The 15618-nt window shown below is 38.2% G+C and overlaps 1 protein-coding gene across 8 annotated transcripts in view; it reads left to right on the top strand.

Annotated features, from left to right (window-relative positions):
- Positions 1 to 15618, top strand: part of ARHGAP15 (Rho GTPase activating protein 15) — a 706829-nt gene that overhangs the window by 106307 nt on the left and 584904 nt on the right. For 7 of the 8 annotated variants that reach the window (XR_011254561.1, XM_069577672.1, XM_069577677.1 and 4 more), the window contains one exon: positions 7282 to 7343. Coding sequence is in view for 7 of the 8 variants with exons in the window: in XM_069577672.1 (XP_069433773.1) it covers positions 7282 to 7343 (62 nt within the window). In the remaining variant the exon portion in view is untranslated. Of the gene's footprint in view, positions 1 to 7255; positions 7344 to 15618 lie in introns of all 8 variants that reach the window. The other variant, XM_069577669.1, reaches the window with a different exon arrangement.

Genomic DNA, 15618 nt, shown 5'->3' with positions numbered 1-15618 from the left:
ACATTTGAAATTCACTTAACTCTACAATAGAGAAGAACATTCACACAACAACAATGAAAAGGGTTATTAACATTGAGCAATCTTGTCTTCCCTATTGCCTTGACCAAAACTAGTTATAACAAAACAATTGAATTATGCTAATAAATTTCCCAGACAGTAATCAAGAAGGCCATTCTCACTGAATCCCAAAAAGAGTTAAAGAAAGAACACTGTATTTGCATCAATGGCATGAAGAAATAGAATTCAGGGAAGAGAGAAAAAAGGAAGGGAAAGGAGATGCATTTGTACAGGAAAAGCTCCAAAAGACTGAATTTCTTGAGACAGAAAGAAGTGCCTTCATCAGCCTGTTTCCCAAATAGAACCTGGATTTTTTTGGTGGTGACCAAATGAAACACACTGGTCACAAGATGAAAGGCTAAGGGGGTTCTTAAACATCAAATGCTAGCTTATTCAAGATGATATTTTGATGAGTTAAGGGTAAATAAATCAGAGACATGTGGGTAAAATTTCCCTTGAAATACACAGGGGTTTAAAATGATGGGGAAATGCATTTGGCAAAACATAATATGTACTTTGCCAAACCCAACATTTGAAAACTGGTTCAAGACATTCAGCAGAACCCCAGAGCACAACATATTCTCTTATCCTGAGAGTAAATGAAGGAGAAAACCCATGAAAGCAATGTACAACATACACTACAGGGTATAAATAATTTGCATTCAGCAAACCATGCCTAACTTTAAGACCTGAAGTCAAGACCAGCTTTTCCTGATCTTTAAGAATGCTTAATTACTCCTTTATAGGCACCTCTCATGTATGACGCAGCATCATTTTTCTTTTATTCTCCTTTTCATGTAATTATTGTTTTCAACTTGAAAATTTTGGTTTACCACTTTCTAAAAGTATGCACACACTTAATTATGTATCTTTGTTACACACAGATTTTATATTTCATGTCTGCAAGAGCATCATAGTTCATTTTCCAGCTATATGTAAGATGGCCCTAAAATTGAAGTGAAATGAAGTGAAGTAGCTCAGTCGTGTCCAACTCTTTGCAACCCCATGGGCTGTAGCCTACCAGGCTCCTCCCTCCAAGGGATTCTCCAGACAAGAATACTGGAGTGGGTTGCCATTTAAAATTAAGCATTTATATTTTAAATTAGTACTTTATATGATATTTAGAAAAGCTAAATTTTGAAGGTGATTTTTTTTCCCTTTGTTTTTGTTTCTGTTCCACTACAAGACCACACACATGGTCAGCAGATCTGATGTAGCAAAAAAGCTAGAGTCGATACAGAAATAACTGGAAACTGAGAAGAAAAAAAATGTAAGCAGTGAGTCCCAAAGAGGAAAGTAGAGCAAGAGAGGGAAAGCCAGTGGAGTTCTGTAGATGACTAAGTTCTAGAGATAGACTGTACAGTAGGGTGATTATATCAGTTAATAAGGCTGTGTTGTACACTGAAAATTTGCTATGAGAGTTGAGCTCACATGCTTTCACCAGAGAAAAATTTTAAAAAGGTAACTATGTGAGGAAATGAATATGTTAAGTAGCTTGACTATAGTAATGGTTTCACTGCTGTTCTTTTTGTTTAGTCACTAAGTCATGTCCAACTCTTTACAATGCCATGGACTGTAAACCTCCAGGCTCCTCTATCCATGGAATTTCCCAGGCAAGAATTTTGCTTCCTTCTCCAGGGGATCTTCCTGACTCAGGGATCGAACACACCTTTTGCATTGCAGGGAGATTCTTAACCACTGAGCAACCAGGGAAGCCCAAACATTTCATTATGTATATGTAAATCAAAATATCAGGTTGTACACATTAAATATATACATTTTTTTATTTTAAAGATAGAAACATAAAAATAATTTTAAAAAGAAGATCAATGGAAAAAATACACAAAATTTCTATTTCTGTGAATAGTGGAAATGTTAAGAGATTTAAAAAGGAAGAGAAACATCATTAGGGGGTAATATGATATAACCAGATATCCTCCTTCTGTGCTTTATAATAGAAATTATCAAAAACAATATTATCAACAAAATACTGTGATCAATCAAAAGTTCAAAAAAATGTAATGTGTCTAATTACTAAATTGGAAAAGCGTTAATGCAAAATCTATTTGAAATTATAGTAGCTCATGTGTGTAGTTACGGAGATTCGATACAAAGTTCTCCCAGGAAGTAAGTTAGTCATACAGAAATTTTCACAGGTTCCACTGCTCTGGTGGGTTCTCTCCAGTTCAGGCCTGAGGCCTGTCTCAGTTTGGTGGATATTAATAGATTATATGTATCAAAATTATCAGTGTTTACAGAGATGATGATCCCTAGGGTTTCCTTGGTAGCTCAGTGGTCAAGAATCCTCCGCTAACACAGGAGATGTGGGTTCCATCCGTGGGTCCAGAAGTTCCCCTGAAGAAGGAAATGGCAGCCCGCTCCGGTGTACCTGCCTGGGAAATCCCATAGACTGAGGAGCCTACCCTCTGTGGGCTGTAGTCCATAGGGTCCCAAAAGAGTCAGACACAACTTGGCAACTAAACAACAGCGGGATTACCTCACATCATGAAACTTCTAAGAGTCTGCTGTATAAACTTTAAATCTGATTTATTAATTTGTAACGGTGCATATCCTGATGTTGACTATGGTGCATCACATTCTATGTGAGAGGACTGAGGAAGCTGAATTAGGAGTCAGAAGATTGTCAGTGAACACAGAAATCAGAACAAAGGAGAAAAGAGCAATCATTCACATGTATCAGCAGAACGAAGGCTCTGTGTTTCTGTTACTAAACATCAGTCTTTTCTCATGAAAATGCGCTGAAAGTTTTAGATTTAACTTATTTCATTTATAAACATGTATTTCAACAAATTCTTATAATGTACTGATATAGATGAACCTCTATTGTTTTCAATTCTACTTATTTTATCTGAGAACTATGTGAGGACTTCACATAAAAAAAAAAAATTGCAGTGTCTGTAGTTACGGTTACAGTCTGGTCTTTCTGCCTGATTGTTAGCATTAATCACAGGCTGTCTTCTGCTCTCTTGCCTTGTGTCTGGCTTCCAACTTAGGCTGATAAACAGGTGCTATCTGGATATCCCGCCACCATTCATTCTTTTCATATGTATCTCAGCGCAGTTGTGTCTGCTGAGTACTCCCTCACTGCTAGCAGACTGGCTGGCATCCAATCTGGACAAATTGCTGATCTTTCCTGCCACTTAACATTAAATAGGGCTTCTGAGGAACATTGAACAAATAGCACAAGAAGCCAGATTCAGCATCTAAAGACTGGTTGATGTTTTTAAGTACACGGTTTAGGAAGTGCTACAACTTTAAAGAACTTCAAGCTGGCCTGGAACTTGGCATGTGGTATCCCAAAGTGAAAGAAAATGCACGTTTCAGTTGATCAGCCGTGTCTGACTCTTTGTGACCCCATGGACTGTACCTCACCAGTTTCCTCTGTCCGTAGAATTCTCAGGCAAGATTATTGGAATGTGTAGCCATTCTTTTCTCCAGGATATCTTCCCAACCCAGGGACTGAACCCAGGTCTCCCGCATTACAGGCAGATTCTTTACCATCTGACCCACCAGGGAAACACATGCCTAAACCTAGACATAATTTTGTAAATTACCAGAGGCAAGACCATCTGGGTCCTAAATGACCAACGTAGTCCACTGTAATTTATAGATTACTGTCCATTCAAACCATGGGATTAACATTAAAGAGGAATAAGTAATTAAAATAATTAATATGGTACCATATATAAACCCACATGCAAAATACAGAGCAATCTTCTGCTTGCCCTAATAGTTCTTTTGGCTCCTATGAACCTCCTGGAATAAGTGATTTCTAGTGCCTGGAACATGAAAAAGTATTTCAAAATATGATGACAAGGAATAATAAAGTAATTAAGTGTACATCATGGAAACTTTGCTTTTCAGCATGGGACTTGAATAATGCAGTGCTTTCAGTATAGGAAACCTGATTGGAGTTTTCTATTCCAGGACAAAACCTCTTCTCATCTCTGAGGTAACTGGAGGCACGTATGGTATCCAGTCCCTCCAAAAGAGGAATAGGAGTATCTTGAAATGTGATCTCACAATGATGTAAACCTCAACAAGATTAAGGTTGTCCTATTAGTCTTTGCAGGGCTTCCCCAGTGGCTTGGCAGTAAGAATCCACTTGCAAGGCAGGAGACAAGGGTCAGATAGATCCCCTGGAGGAGGGCATGGCAACCCTCTCTAGTGCTCTTGCCTAGAGAATCCCATGGACAGAGGAACCTGGCAGGCTACAGCAAATAAGGTCACACAGAGTCAGACATGACTGATGTGACTATGCAGCAGAAACATTAGCCTTTGCAGTCCCCTTGAGAAGAGCAACTGGTATTTAGGGGAAGGGGATGTTATTTAAAAATGTACTGAAAAAAGGTTGTATATCAAGTATGAAAGAAACAATGGAGAGAAATGAACAGACAAGGGAATAGTTCATGATGGTTGCATATGTATATAATTACATGTAAAATGTAATTATATACATATATGTATATGTATATGCAGATACACAGATATGTAAAAATATGCAGTGTAGAAATAAATATAATAGGTAAAATACACACTAGAAGGATTACTAGTGTCTCCCAATGACCAGGAAGGCAACTTGAACATTAGAAGATAATATAAAAGAAGATTCCTTACCTGTTTTCTCTGGGACCTCTGTGTGGACATGCCTAGCAATCTTGCATTGATCAAAAGCCATGAAAAGTGACTCAGCCTGTTTGATGGCAATGATGCCCATTTATAGAAGCCTAAGGTGAGAAATCCAGCCCCTGGTCTCAATCTTAGTTATCTTGAAAAGGTCCAGTGCATACAGGAACATTACTTATTCAAGGAGAGAGAATTTTAAGGTATATTACTCAAGCCAGCTTATGTTGATTTCTCCCTGAAAGAGTATTAAGTTTCTACTTTCACATTTTCCTTCTCTTTTTAGACAAGTGGTCATCAATAATACATCTCTGGGAACTAAATATCCACCTAGTAGCCTTTTAGTGATTTTTTTTTTTCTGGGGGGAGGCAACATTCTTAGCTAATAATGTATGCATAAAATTTTATTATGGGTTGAGAGATTTTGTAGGTTTTTGGCAGATAGATTCAGTCTTTTGGTAACTTATTTTCATCAGAAGAAATCTTAAATAAAGTGGTAAATTTTATCTATCATTCGTTCAGTTCACTTCAGTCACTCAGTCATGTCTGACTCTTTGTGATCCCATGGACTACAGCACACCAGGCTTCCTTGTCCATCACCAATTCCCGGAGCTTGCTCAAACGCATGTCCAGTGAGTCAGTGATGCCATCCAGCCATCAACCATCTATTATTTGTTACACAACAAAATTTCTAAATATACATTCATAAAGAAAGAGACATCTTCTATGATGCTAATTGCTCTTAAAAACATCTCTCTTCCAAATGTTTGTAGAAACTAGTGATGCTCAAAATTAATTACTAAATGTATTATATGGATTTATGGGATAGACAAATAAGATTTTCTGGCCCTAAAAGAAGAGACCATATACATTAGGACAAAAGGTGATTAAAGCAAATGAATAGACATATCTAAGTACAAAAGAGGCACCACTGAACGTCATGATTTTAAAAGTTATCTAAGAGAGCTTCCTTAGATTCTTCTAGGCTTGTGAAAAGTATGCTGAAATAAAAGAAATTCTCTGGAAATGTAGCTATGTGAAAAATAGTGACCCCATGAGCTGCAGCATGCCAAGCCTCCCAGTCCATTACCAACTGCCCGAGTTTACTCAAACTCATGTCCATTGAGTCGGTGATGCCATCCAGCCATCTCATTCTCTGTCGTCCCCTTCTCCTCTCACCTTCAGTCTTTCCCAGCATTAGGGTCTTTTCAAATGAGTCAGCTCTTCGCATGAGGTGGCCAAAGTACTGGAGTTTCAGCTTCAACATCAGTCCGTCCAGTGAATATTGGACTGATTTCCTTTAGGATGGACTGGTTGGATCTCCTTGCTGTTCAAGGGACTCTCAAGAGTCTTCTCCAACATGACAGTTCAAAAGCATCAATTCTTCGGTGCTCAGCTTTCTTTATAGTCCAACTCTCACGTCCATATAAGACTACTGGAAAAACCATAGCTTTGAATAGACGGGCCTTCGTTGGTAAAGTAATGTCTCTGCTTTTGAATATGCTGTCTACGTTGGTCACAAATTTTCTTCCAAGGAATAAGCGTCTTTTAATTTCATGGCTGCAGTCACCATCTGTGACTGGGATGTCACTGCATCACAACTTACATTCTGTATATATTTACCCTGCTGCTGCTGCTAAGTTGCTTCAGTCGTGTCTGACTCTGTGTGACCCCATAGACGGCAGCCCACCAGGCTTCCCTGTCCCTGGGATTCTCCAGGCAAGAACACTGGAGTGGGTTGCCATTTCCTTCTCCAATGCATGAAAGTGAAAAGTGAAAGTGAAGTCACTCAGTCGTGCCCGACTCTTAGCGACCCCATGGACTGCAGCCTACCAGGCTCCTCCATCCATGGGATTTTCCAGGCAAGAGTACTGGAGTGGGGTGCCATTGCCTTCTCTGATATATTTACCCTAGAACTCCACAAGAATCTCTGTGGAATGATAAGGAATATTTGAATCTCTCTTAAGCAATATGCAGTTACATTAACAGTGAAAGCCAATAAATATAAATAGGAAAGGAAGCAAGCCCACCCCATGGAGGAAGATAATGAGATAATGCTGCTACAGTATTTCTTGGTAGCTAGCTGAACAAAATGCATGAAATATCAGGATTTTAAATGCTCTTCCAGTTTAACCAGCTACCTAGATCTATTGAATTGTTTGCTCTCACTGGCCTCAGCAGATATATCGAAGGGGAAGTAGAAATGAGGGGTGAAAAGGAGGAACTTTTCCAAGGATGATAAATAAAATTAAGGAAGGCATTAAATTTATCTTTGTTTTACCATTTTTAATCAATTTTGTAAGGAAGTGACTTTAATGCCCAGAAGGAAGTGTAAGTAAAGGTGTATCACTATTCAACAAATCATTCACATTACTCTTTGTAATATTTCTTTTGGATACTTAACATCTTGTAATGACTATGATCTTGCAGGCACTTCCCATAAGCTATATATGCATTATTGATAAAGTTCTATGACTGGAAACTTCCATCACTGCAGTGACTGTTGCAAAGCATAGGTTCATTCAAACTAATAATATGTATGAGTTTGTCACAGTTTTAATATATGCATTCTTCTTGCAGATGGTTGAAAAAGAAGGTTATCTTCAAAAAGCTAAAATTGCAGATGGAGGAAAGAAACTAAGGTAATAAACTTTTTTTTTAATTCACTTTTATCTAACTATGCTAGTTCTCCATCTCCTCAATTTGTGTTGCTGTTATTGTTTAGAAAGGTAGGCCCTATGGTGCAGCACTAGAATATTCCTCTCTGTTGTCACTAAGGTCAACATTATTTTTAATGTAACTATAGGTTTCCAACAAAGCACTACATTTTATTTTATTGCACAGAATATGAATGAAGTGCTTCATGACCCTCTAAAACTTGGAATTAAAAAAATATGCAAAGAAATAAGAAAGTGGGTCTTAATTTCTGTGATTAACAGAATACAGGATGAAGGGACTCATTTTGCAGTGTAAAAAATCTCCTATAATACATTGAGAGCATAATTTTTTGAAGGATGGAGGATTTGAGATACATTTGTTGCTCAGTAAAAATCATTTGAGAAAGAAAAATGAGAGAAAAATATCATCTGTTAGGTAAAAAGTCGGAAGTTGCTGCATTTGGAGATGAGAGTGACACAGAGTGGGTAAGAGAAATTAGATAATGTAGGAAGAATTTCCTTAGGCGACAGGAAGAAAAAACTTCAAATGAGGTTGATAGGAGGGTAGTCAGAAATGCTACATATTGTTTTTAATGTATGGGCTATTTAGAAGTAAACATCTCTATTTTAGAATGTCCCCTATTTCTCATGTAAGTCTTATTATATACTTAGTTTTGTGATAAGTTAAATGCAAACTGCAAAGTTATGTAGAAAGTACTCACAGTGGGAGACAAAGCATTTATTCATGACTATATAATTAACAATTAAAATCATAAAGGATAAATGTACTAATTAGCTACACAATGGGACACTTATTAATTGTATAATATAGTTTATTACTGGGATGGAACTCTGGCCAACACTAGAAAATGGAGTATGTTATTGTTTGCCTGCTATAATGGAGTAAGTATATATTTATTTAAAATAAGTAAAATTGGAGAAAACTGTCATCCATAATTCCACTACTTAAAATGACTCTCAGTTTTAAAGAACAAATTCTATTTTCCACCCATGTTGTGTTTTATTCTGGGGTAAGATTTTAAAAGCTCTTAACGAGTTTTTAAAATATTGTGTTTTATTCTGGGATAAACAGGGCCTTCAACCTTCTCCTAGACTATTTTTCTGCAATATCTCTGCAGCCACCCTCCCTTGAAGGATCAAGGAGGGAGATACACAGGAGACACGATCAAATGCAATACTGTTTTCAAAGACTCATCTAGTCCAGGCTCCAATGGAGAACCTGACAATGTGTTAAGTTCTGAAAGGGCAGTAGGGATTCTTTGACTAACCCAACCTAGTGCCAACTTTCCCCTGGACTTCACTCCCAGATATATTAGCCTGTGGAAGGAGTGTGGAGGTGCAGCGATAAGCCTTCAGATAAACTAAAGCCCTTTCTTACCTTACCAGCTATGTGGACATCATATCCAAAGAAGAATAGAAAAGGGCTTGTCAAAGTTACCACTTCAGCCTTTCCCTGGGGCTTTGCAGGAAGGAGGAGGTGATAGCGTTGGTAGGTCTTAGACCCCAGCCTCATGCAAGGAAGAGGAGGAGATCCTAAAAGGGATTCCAAGCAAATTTTGTACAGTGTCCTTGCCCATGGCCCTCCATAATCCATTCTTGTAAAATGTTTTCCTAGAAGGTGGTGTCAAGAAAAATTAAAGGGGCAGAACCAGGCCTTTTCCCTCACCACCTCTCATGAACAAGACATTTTTAGGTAGCTTCAATCAGTGTGTATACCATTTTGTATTTGTTTTGTTTCTTTGTTTAACCAGTTTATATACCATGTGTTCTAGCTTAAATTCATACAAACATTAGTTTGTATTATGTTTCATTGTTATTTCAATCATCTTACATGGAATTATGCATTCTTTCAGCTTTTTTTCATTTAAAATTATATAAATTTTAGTTTTCCTTTCTTTTTGTTTTAAACCTCAGGTGCACAAATTGAGTTGATTATCCTCTTCAGTGTGTGGCCTTGTATTATCATCTTTCTGGGCAAGACTCCTAGCTGGGTTTACTTTATTCTCAGTCTCCATTCCTCGCTTCAGTCCTCTGTAGAATGTGTGTTCCTCAAATCCAGTCTCCATATATTTATTTGGCTATATGTGTGGCATACTAGAAAACAGCATGTAAGTGAATATGCTCTAAGTTGCAGAAGTCTTTGGGGTTATAGAGGCTTCCATGATGGCTCAGTAGTAAAGAATCTGCCTGCAATGCAGGAGGTGCAGGAGACACGGGAGACATGAGTTCAATCCCTGGGTCAGAAAGATCCACTGGAGGAGGAAATGACAACCAGCTTACTATATTCTTGCCTGAAAACACCCCATGGACAGGGGAGCCTCATATGCTACAGTCCATGAGATCGCAAAGAATCAGACACGACTGAGAGAATGAGCACTTTGGGCTATAAGCCTCATTCTGTTTTGTACTACTTTCATTCAACATTAGTCAGTATTAGGGTTATCTATCTACAGCTGTATACTTCAGTTCAGTTCAGTTCAGTCGCTCAGTCATGTCCGACTCTTTGCGACCCCATGAATTGCAGCACGCCAGGCCTCCCTGTCCATCACCAACTCCCGGAGTTCACTCAGACTCGCGTCCATCGAGTCAGTGATGCCATCCAGCCATCTCATCCTCTGTCGTCCCCTTCTTCTCCTGCCCCCAATCCCTACCAGCATCAAAGTCTTTTCCAATGAATCAACTCTTTGCATGAGGTGGCCAAAGTACTGGAGTTTCAGTTTTAGCATCATTCCTTCCTAAGAAATCCCAGGACTGATCTCCTTCAGAATGCACTGGTTGGATCTCCTTGCAGTCCAAGGGACTCTCAAGAGTCTTCTCCAACACCACAGTTCAAAAGCATCAATTCTTCAGCACTCAGCTTTCTTCACAGTCCAACTCTCACATCCATACATGACCACTGGAAAAACCATAGCCTAGACTAGACGGACCTTAGTTGGCAAAGTAATGTCTCTGCTTTTGAATATGCTATCTAGGTTGGTCATAACTTTTCTTCCAAGGAGTAAGTGTCTTTTAATTTCATGGCTGCAGTCACCATCTGCAGTGATTTTGGAGCCAAGAAAAATAAAGTCTGACACTGTTTGCACTGTTTTCCCATCTATTTCCCATGAAGTGATGGGACCAAATGCCATGATCTTCGTTTTCTGAATGTTGAGCTTTAAGTCAACATCTTCACTCTCCTCTTTCACTTTCATCAAGAGGCTTTTTAGTTCCTCTTCACTTTCTGCCATAAGGGTGGTGTCATCTGCATATCTGAGGTTATTGATATTTCTCCCAGCAATCTTAATTCCAACTTGTGTTTCTTCCAGCCCAGCGTTTCTCATGATGTACTCTGCATATAAGTTAAATAAGCAGGGTGACAATATACAGCCTTGATGTACTCCTTTTCCTATTTGGCACCAGTCTGTTGTTCCATGTCCAGTTCTAACTGTTGCTTGCTGACCTGCATACAGATTTCTCAAGAGGCAGGTCAGGTGGTCTGGTATTCCCATCACTCTCAGAATTTTCCACAGTTTATTGTGATCCACTTAGTCAAAGGCTTTGGCATAGTCAATAAGGCAGAAATAGATGTTTTTCTGGAACTCTCTTGCTTTTTCGATGATCCAGCGGATGTTGGCAATTTGATCTCTGGTTCCTCTGCCTTTTCGAAAACCAGCTTGAACATCAGGAAGTTCACGGTTCACGTATTGCTGAAGCCTGGCTTGGAGAATTTTGAGCATTACTTTACTAGTGTGTGAGATGAGTGCAATTGTGTGGTAGTTTGAGCATTCTTTGGCATTGCCTTCCTTTGCGATTGGAATGAAAACTGACCTTTTCCAGTCCTGTGGCCACTGCTGAGTTTTCCAAATTTGTTGGCATATCATCACATTAATTTCTTCCAGCTTTCTACCCATTTTGCCATTGTGTGCACACATCAAATTTTACTTACACAGTCTTCCAGGAGTGGATACTTAAATTGTCCCTACTCCTTCCATCCCAAACAACATTGCAATAAATGACACATGTATGTCTCCTTACAAATATATTAGAAATTCTCTCTGGGGCATAAACCCAGGTGTCTCAGTGGTTAAGAATCTGCCTGCCAAAGCAGCAGACATGGGATCAATCCCTGGGTTGGAAAGAACTCTTGGAGAAGGAAATGGTAACCTACTCCAGTATTATTGCCTGAAAAATCCCACGGACAGAGGAGCCTGGTGGGCTACAGTCCATGGGGTCATAAAAGAGTTAGACATGACTTAGTGACTAAACAATACAAAAGGACTGCTTGATGGTAAAGGCACATACAGTTATAAATCCATTGAGTGCTGCTGCCAGACTTTCTCACAATGAATGCATCAGTTCATATTTTCTTCACAATGCAGAGATCACCCCTCACCACAATCTCATCAGTGTATAGCTTTACTAAATTTCAGTTTTGTAAGTTGATATCTATAGAACATAGCATTGCTTTTATTAATAATTTTATTCCTCTGGTTGGTGTTTCTGTTAAGTATCTCACTTTGTTTTTCTTGTGACAATTTCTAATATGCACCAGGTAGTATATACCTTGGTCAACTTTTATATTAAAACTGAAAGACTTTATAGATTGAAAATTGTAGATATAGTCGGCATATTTAATAACATATGATATCCTAAAATGTTGATGGGACTATAAGGCACCAAGCCATTTTACATTCCTCTTTTATTACATTTTTAAGTTGATTCAAGTTTATACTAAAATAGTTATAATTGCAGTAAACCTACTATTGCTTGCTTTTATATTTTCTTAACAGAAATTCTAAGCCTAGATGTCTTGAGTAAATCACAAGACCACATTTGTTTTAATGACTGTTATGTATAGCCCTACTGCTTGCCCAAGGAGTCTGTATGTTTTTGTAACTAACAACAGAATGATCAATTTAATCATAACTGAAAAGGTGTGTAATTTTTAACCCATTGATAATTTAGTAACTATTCAATAGTATACCATAGTTGTTATAATTTGTATTTCTTATGTAAAATTTCTTGCCATGGTCTTGTCCCTATTTATCAAGGAACTTTATATCTTTTTATAAATTTGAATATGTTATAACAATAATAACAGATGCTTATTCTGTGGAGTACTTGGATAATTGCTTTACCAGTAACACTGAAATAATACTCTAAAACAGGCTATGTTACTGCTATCAGTTTTACAAATGGAGAAACTTGGTCCCTTCTACCAACCTCTCCTTCTCCCAATCTTACTCTATGTATAGTTGGTATCAGATTTTAGCTATGTCCTCTGTATGAAGTAGGTTAGATTTTTCCATCTTGGTAGAAGATATTTGAAGCCAGGAAGCAAAAACTGTTCTTTTATTTCATACCATCAGCTGTACCAAGGGTTTCAACTGTCACTTAACAAATACTATTTTATTAATCTCTATAAATTTTCCAGGCTTCCCTGGTGGCTCAGTGGTAAAGAACCCACCTGTCAATGCAGAAGACGTAGGGTTCCATCCCTGGGTCAGGAAGACCCCCTGGAGAAGGAAATGGCAACCCACTTCAGTATTCTTGGTCAGGAAATCCTATGGACAGAGGAGCCTGGTAGGCTACAGTCCATGGGGTTGCAAAGGAGTCAGACACGACTTAGTGACTAAACAACAACAATAAATTTTCTACTCATAAATCCATGACATATCATCCACATCATGTTTTGTGTTTTTCTTTTCTTCCTTCCCCTCTTCCTGTTCCTTTTTCTTTAACTTCCTTCCCTTTTTCATGTATTTTTTTCTTTCTTTCTAAGAAAAGTTTGACCTGTCTTTGAATACAGCAAGAGTTGGTGGAAAGAAGAACACCTTGGCTATATCTTACATCTATAAAGGGCCATGAATTTAGCTTTATTTTGAAATGAAATTCTAGAAGTTTCCCCAGATAGACAGGATTGAAAGCCAAAGACATTCAGCATTCAACTTTAGATTTTCTTTGTGAACACTGAAAGTGTGTTTTTCTGATAAAGTTTAGAAATTCCTGCATTTTGTTACATCTGTTCCCTAAAGAGAAGTAGCTCATGTCTCTCTGAAGTTCTCGGAGACCTTAGCGAAGAGTTGCTTTCAATTCTTTAATTTGTAAAAGGCCTCTGACAGTATGTACACTTTCTATACCCTTATCTCTCCTACTACACCTTTCATTTTGAGCCTGCCCCTTCGTCATCTCATTTGTGGCTTGTACATCTTATCTCATGTGGCTTTTCACTCTACTCTGCTCTTCAGAGGGAGTGGAAAGAAGTAAATGAGGATGAAAGGATGCACAGAGATGTATTTGGAAAAAAATTAAAGTAGTATAGTGTTGTGTCTACCAGTGTTCATTTTCATCCCAGAGCCCCAGAGCTATTAAACCTTTGTTTTTGTTTTTTTTCTTCTTTTTAAACAATTGTTTCTAAGAATAGACTTTCTGTGGAACATGGTACTAAAGTACCCCCCCTAATGTAAACATTATTATTATTTTAGCATTTTCTGCTCAAGATCCTAATGAATTCTTCCAGGTTGCATTTGCCTTTCTCTCTTTTTATGTTCAGTACTAAGGACCAGGGGGAACGTTTGAAAAGTATGGAATAGAGAAATGATTTTTTAAAAGATTCCTTTAGTTTCATGATTTCCAACATGTGCTATTATAATTTCCAACTTCTAGTAACCCTGTGAAAATAGAAAGCTTTTACATTTCTTGCAGTAATGACAGCGATGTATATATTTATACACCAATGTCTCTTTGATTTTTCTTTAAGTAAAGGCAGATTACAAAAAGCTTAGGATATGAGACAAGAAATGTGTTCCTTGCATACCAGTTTGAGAACTAGTCAGAATATTTAGCAGGGTCTGAGTGATTGTTCAGTAAACCAGTCAAGGACACTGGAGTAAATCAGTTTCACCCGCCACCAGGGGTGCAGAATCAACTCAAATCCAGTGTAACCAAGTCAGATAACAGAGGCAAGCAACAGCAAAGAGAGTCTGAAATTACAAAGTAGCCTCATGTCTATTTTCCTTTGATTTTCTGGTTTGCCATTATGTCATTACCAAAGGAGGCACTGGAGAGGTGAGTGTAATATATAAAACTTAAGTGTTAGAGTAGATGAATCCGTTCAACATGAGCCCAAGCTAACAGATTCTAACAATGATAACAAATATTTTAAGGGCCATTTTCCATCAAGTGTTCTTCAGATGAGCAGTTACAAAGTTGCTCTTATTATGTGCTGCCATCCGGTGTCCATTTCATAGAATGCAAAGAATTTTTGGTCAAGCTGTTTGTGTTTAGTTTCTTTGGTTTAGGGTTTTTTGTTTGTTTGGTTTTGGTTTTACTTTCTGTGTTGGCAAGTCAGGATTCATTTTAAGAATGTTCTCTAAAGTGTCACTTGGAGAAGATGTCCCACTAATTGCATTAACTGCTTGTCCTTATTAGAAGTTAGTTCTTCCTCCTTCTTAATTACATTAAGGATCCTCACCACTACCCCTTCCTCCATCTTAAATGTGATATCTTGTGACAAAAATTCAAAATAAATACTTGCACTTATTGTCCCAGGATATATTTCCTGTGCTGAATCGCTAGCATTAATGTCAATCCCTTACCTAACTGCTATGTGGAGACTCTCTCACCTATTTCTAGGACATCTGAAGTTGGACATTTCCTGACTTATGTGTCTTACTTAACACACGAGTCTATCCAACATCTAGGTTTTTATCTCTCTGTGTGGAAAAATTAAAAAAAAAATGCCCTCAAATTTAAGATGATGAAATGTTGATGCATTAATTGGCTCCCATCCTGGGAAAGTAGGGCTGAAAAGGCTCCCAATTCGGCATTGCAGAATAGCCCAGATCAGTCTAAGAAGTAGCCTTGCTCCGAGAAAGATGTTCAAGGACCTCTTTGGCAATACTAAGGAGTCTTCCTCTCTCAGGGCTATCATGAGGCTCTCCACAGACGAGTGCAGTATGGCTGAGGGAGAGTTATGTGCCATCTGCTCTAGAGATGGTCAGCAGAATGAGTGTGGCCTTCAAGGTTCAGAAGACTTGGCCTGAACCCCATATTTATGACTGTGATGCCCTGGGATAGGATGTAACCTCACAACACCTCAGTTCTCTTATCTGTAGTGTGCGGATTACCACCTACCTCCCAATGCTATTTGGATAATTCATTTGTTCCCGTGTTTACTACCGGTCTCCAATGAGTTAGAGGTAAATGCCTTGCGGTCTCTGCTGTTTGCCTTTATATATGCAGGCTTTGGAATTGTATC

Source organism: Ovis canadensis, chromosome 2 (assembly GCF_042477335.2).
Source record: "Ovis canadensis isolate MfBH-ARS-UI-01 breed Bighorn chromosome 2, ARS-UI_OviCan_v2, whole genome shotgun sequence".
Taxonomy (NCBI): domain Eukaryota; kingdom Metazoa; phylum Chordata; class Mammalia; order Artiodactyla; family Bovidae; genus Ovis; species Ovis canadensis.
This window is presented reverse-complemented; position numbering and strand designations above follow the sequence as displayed.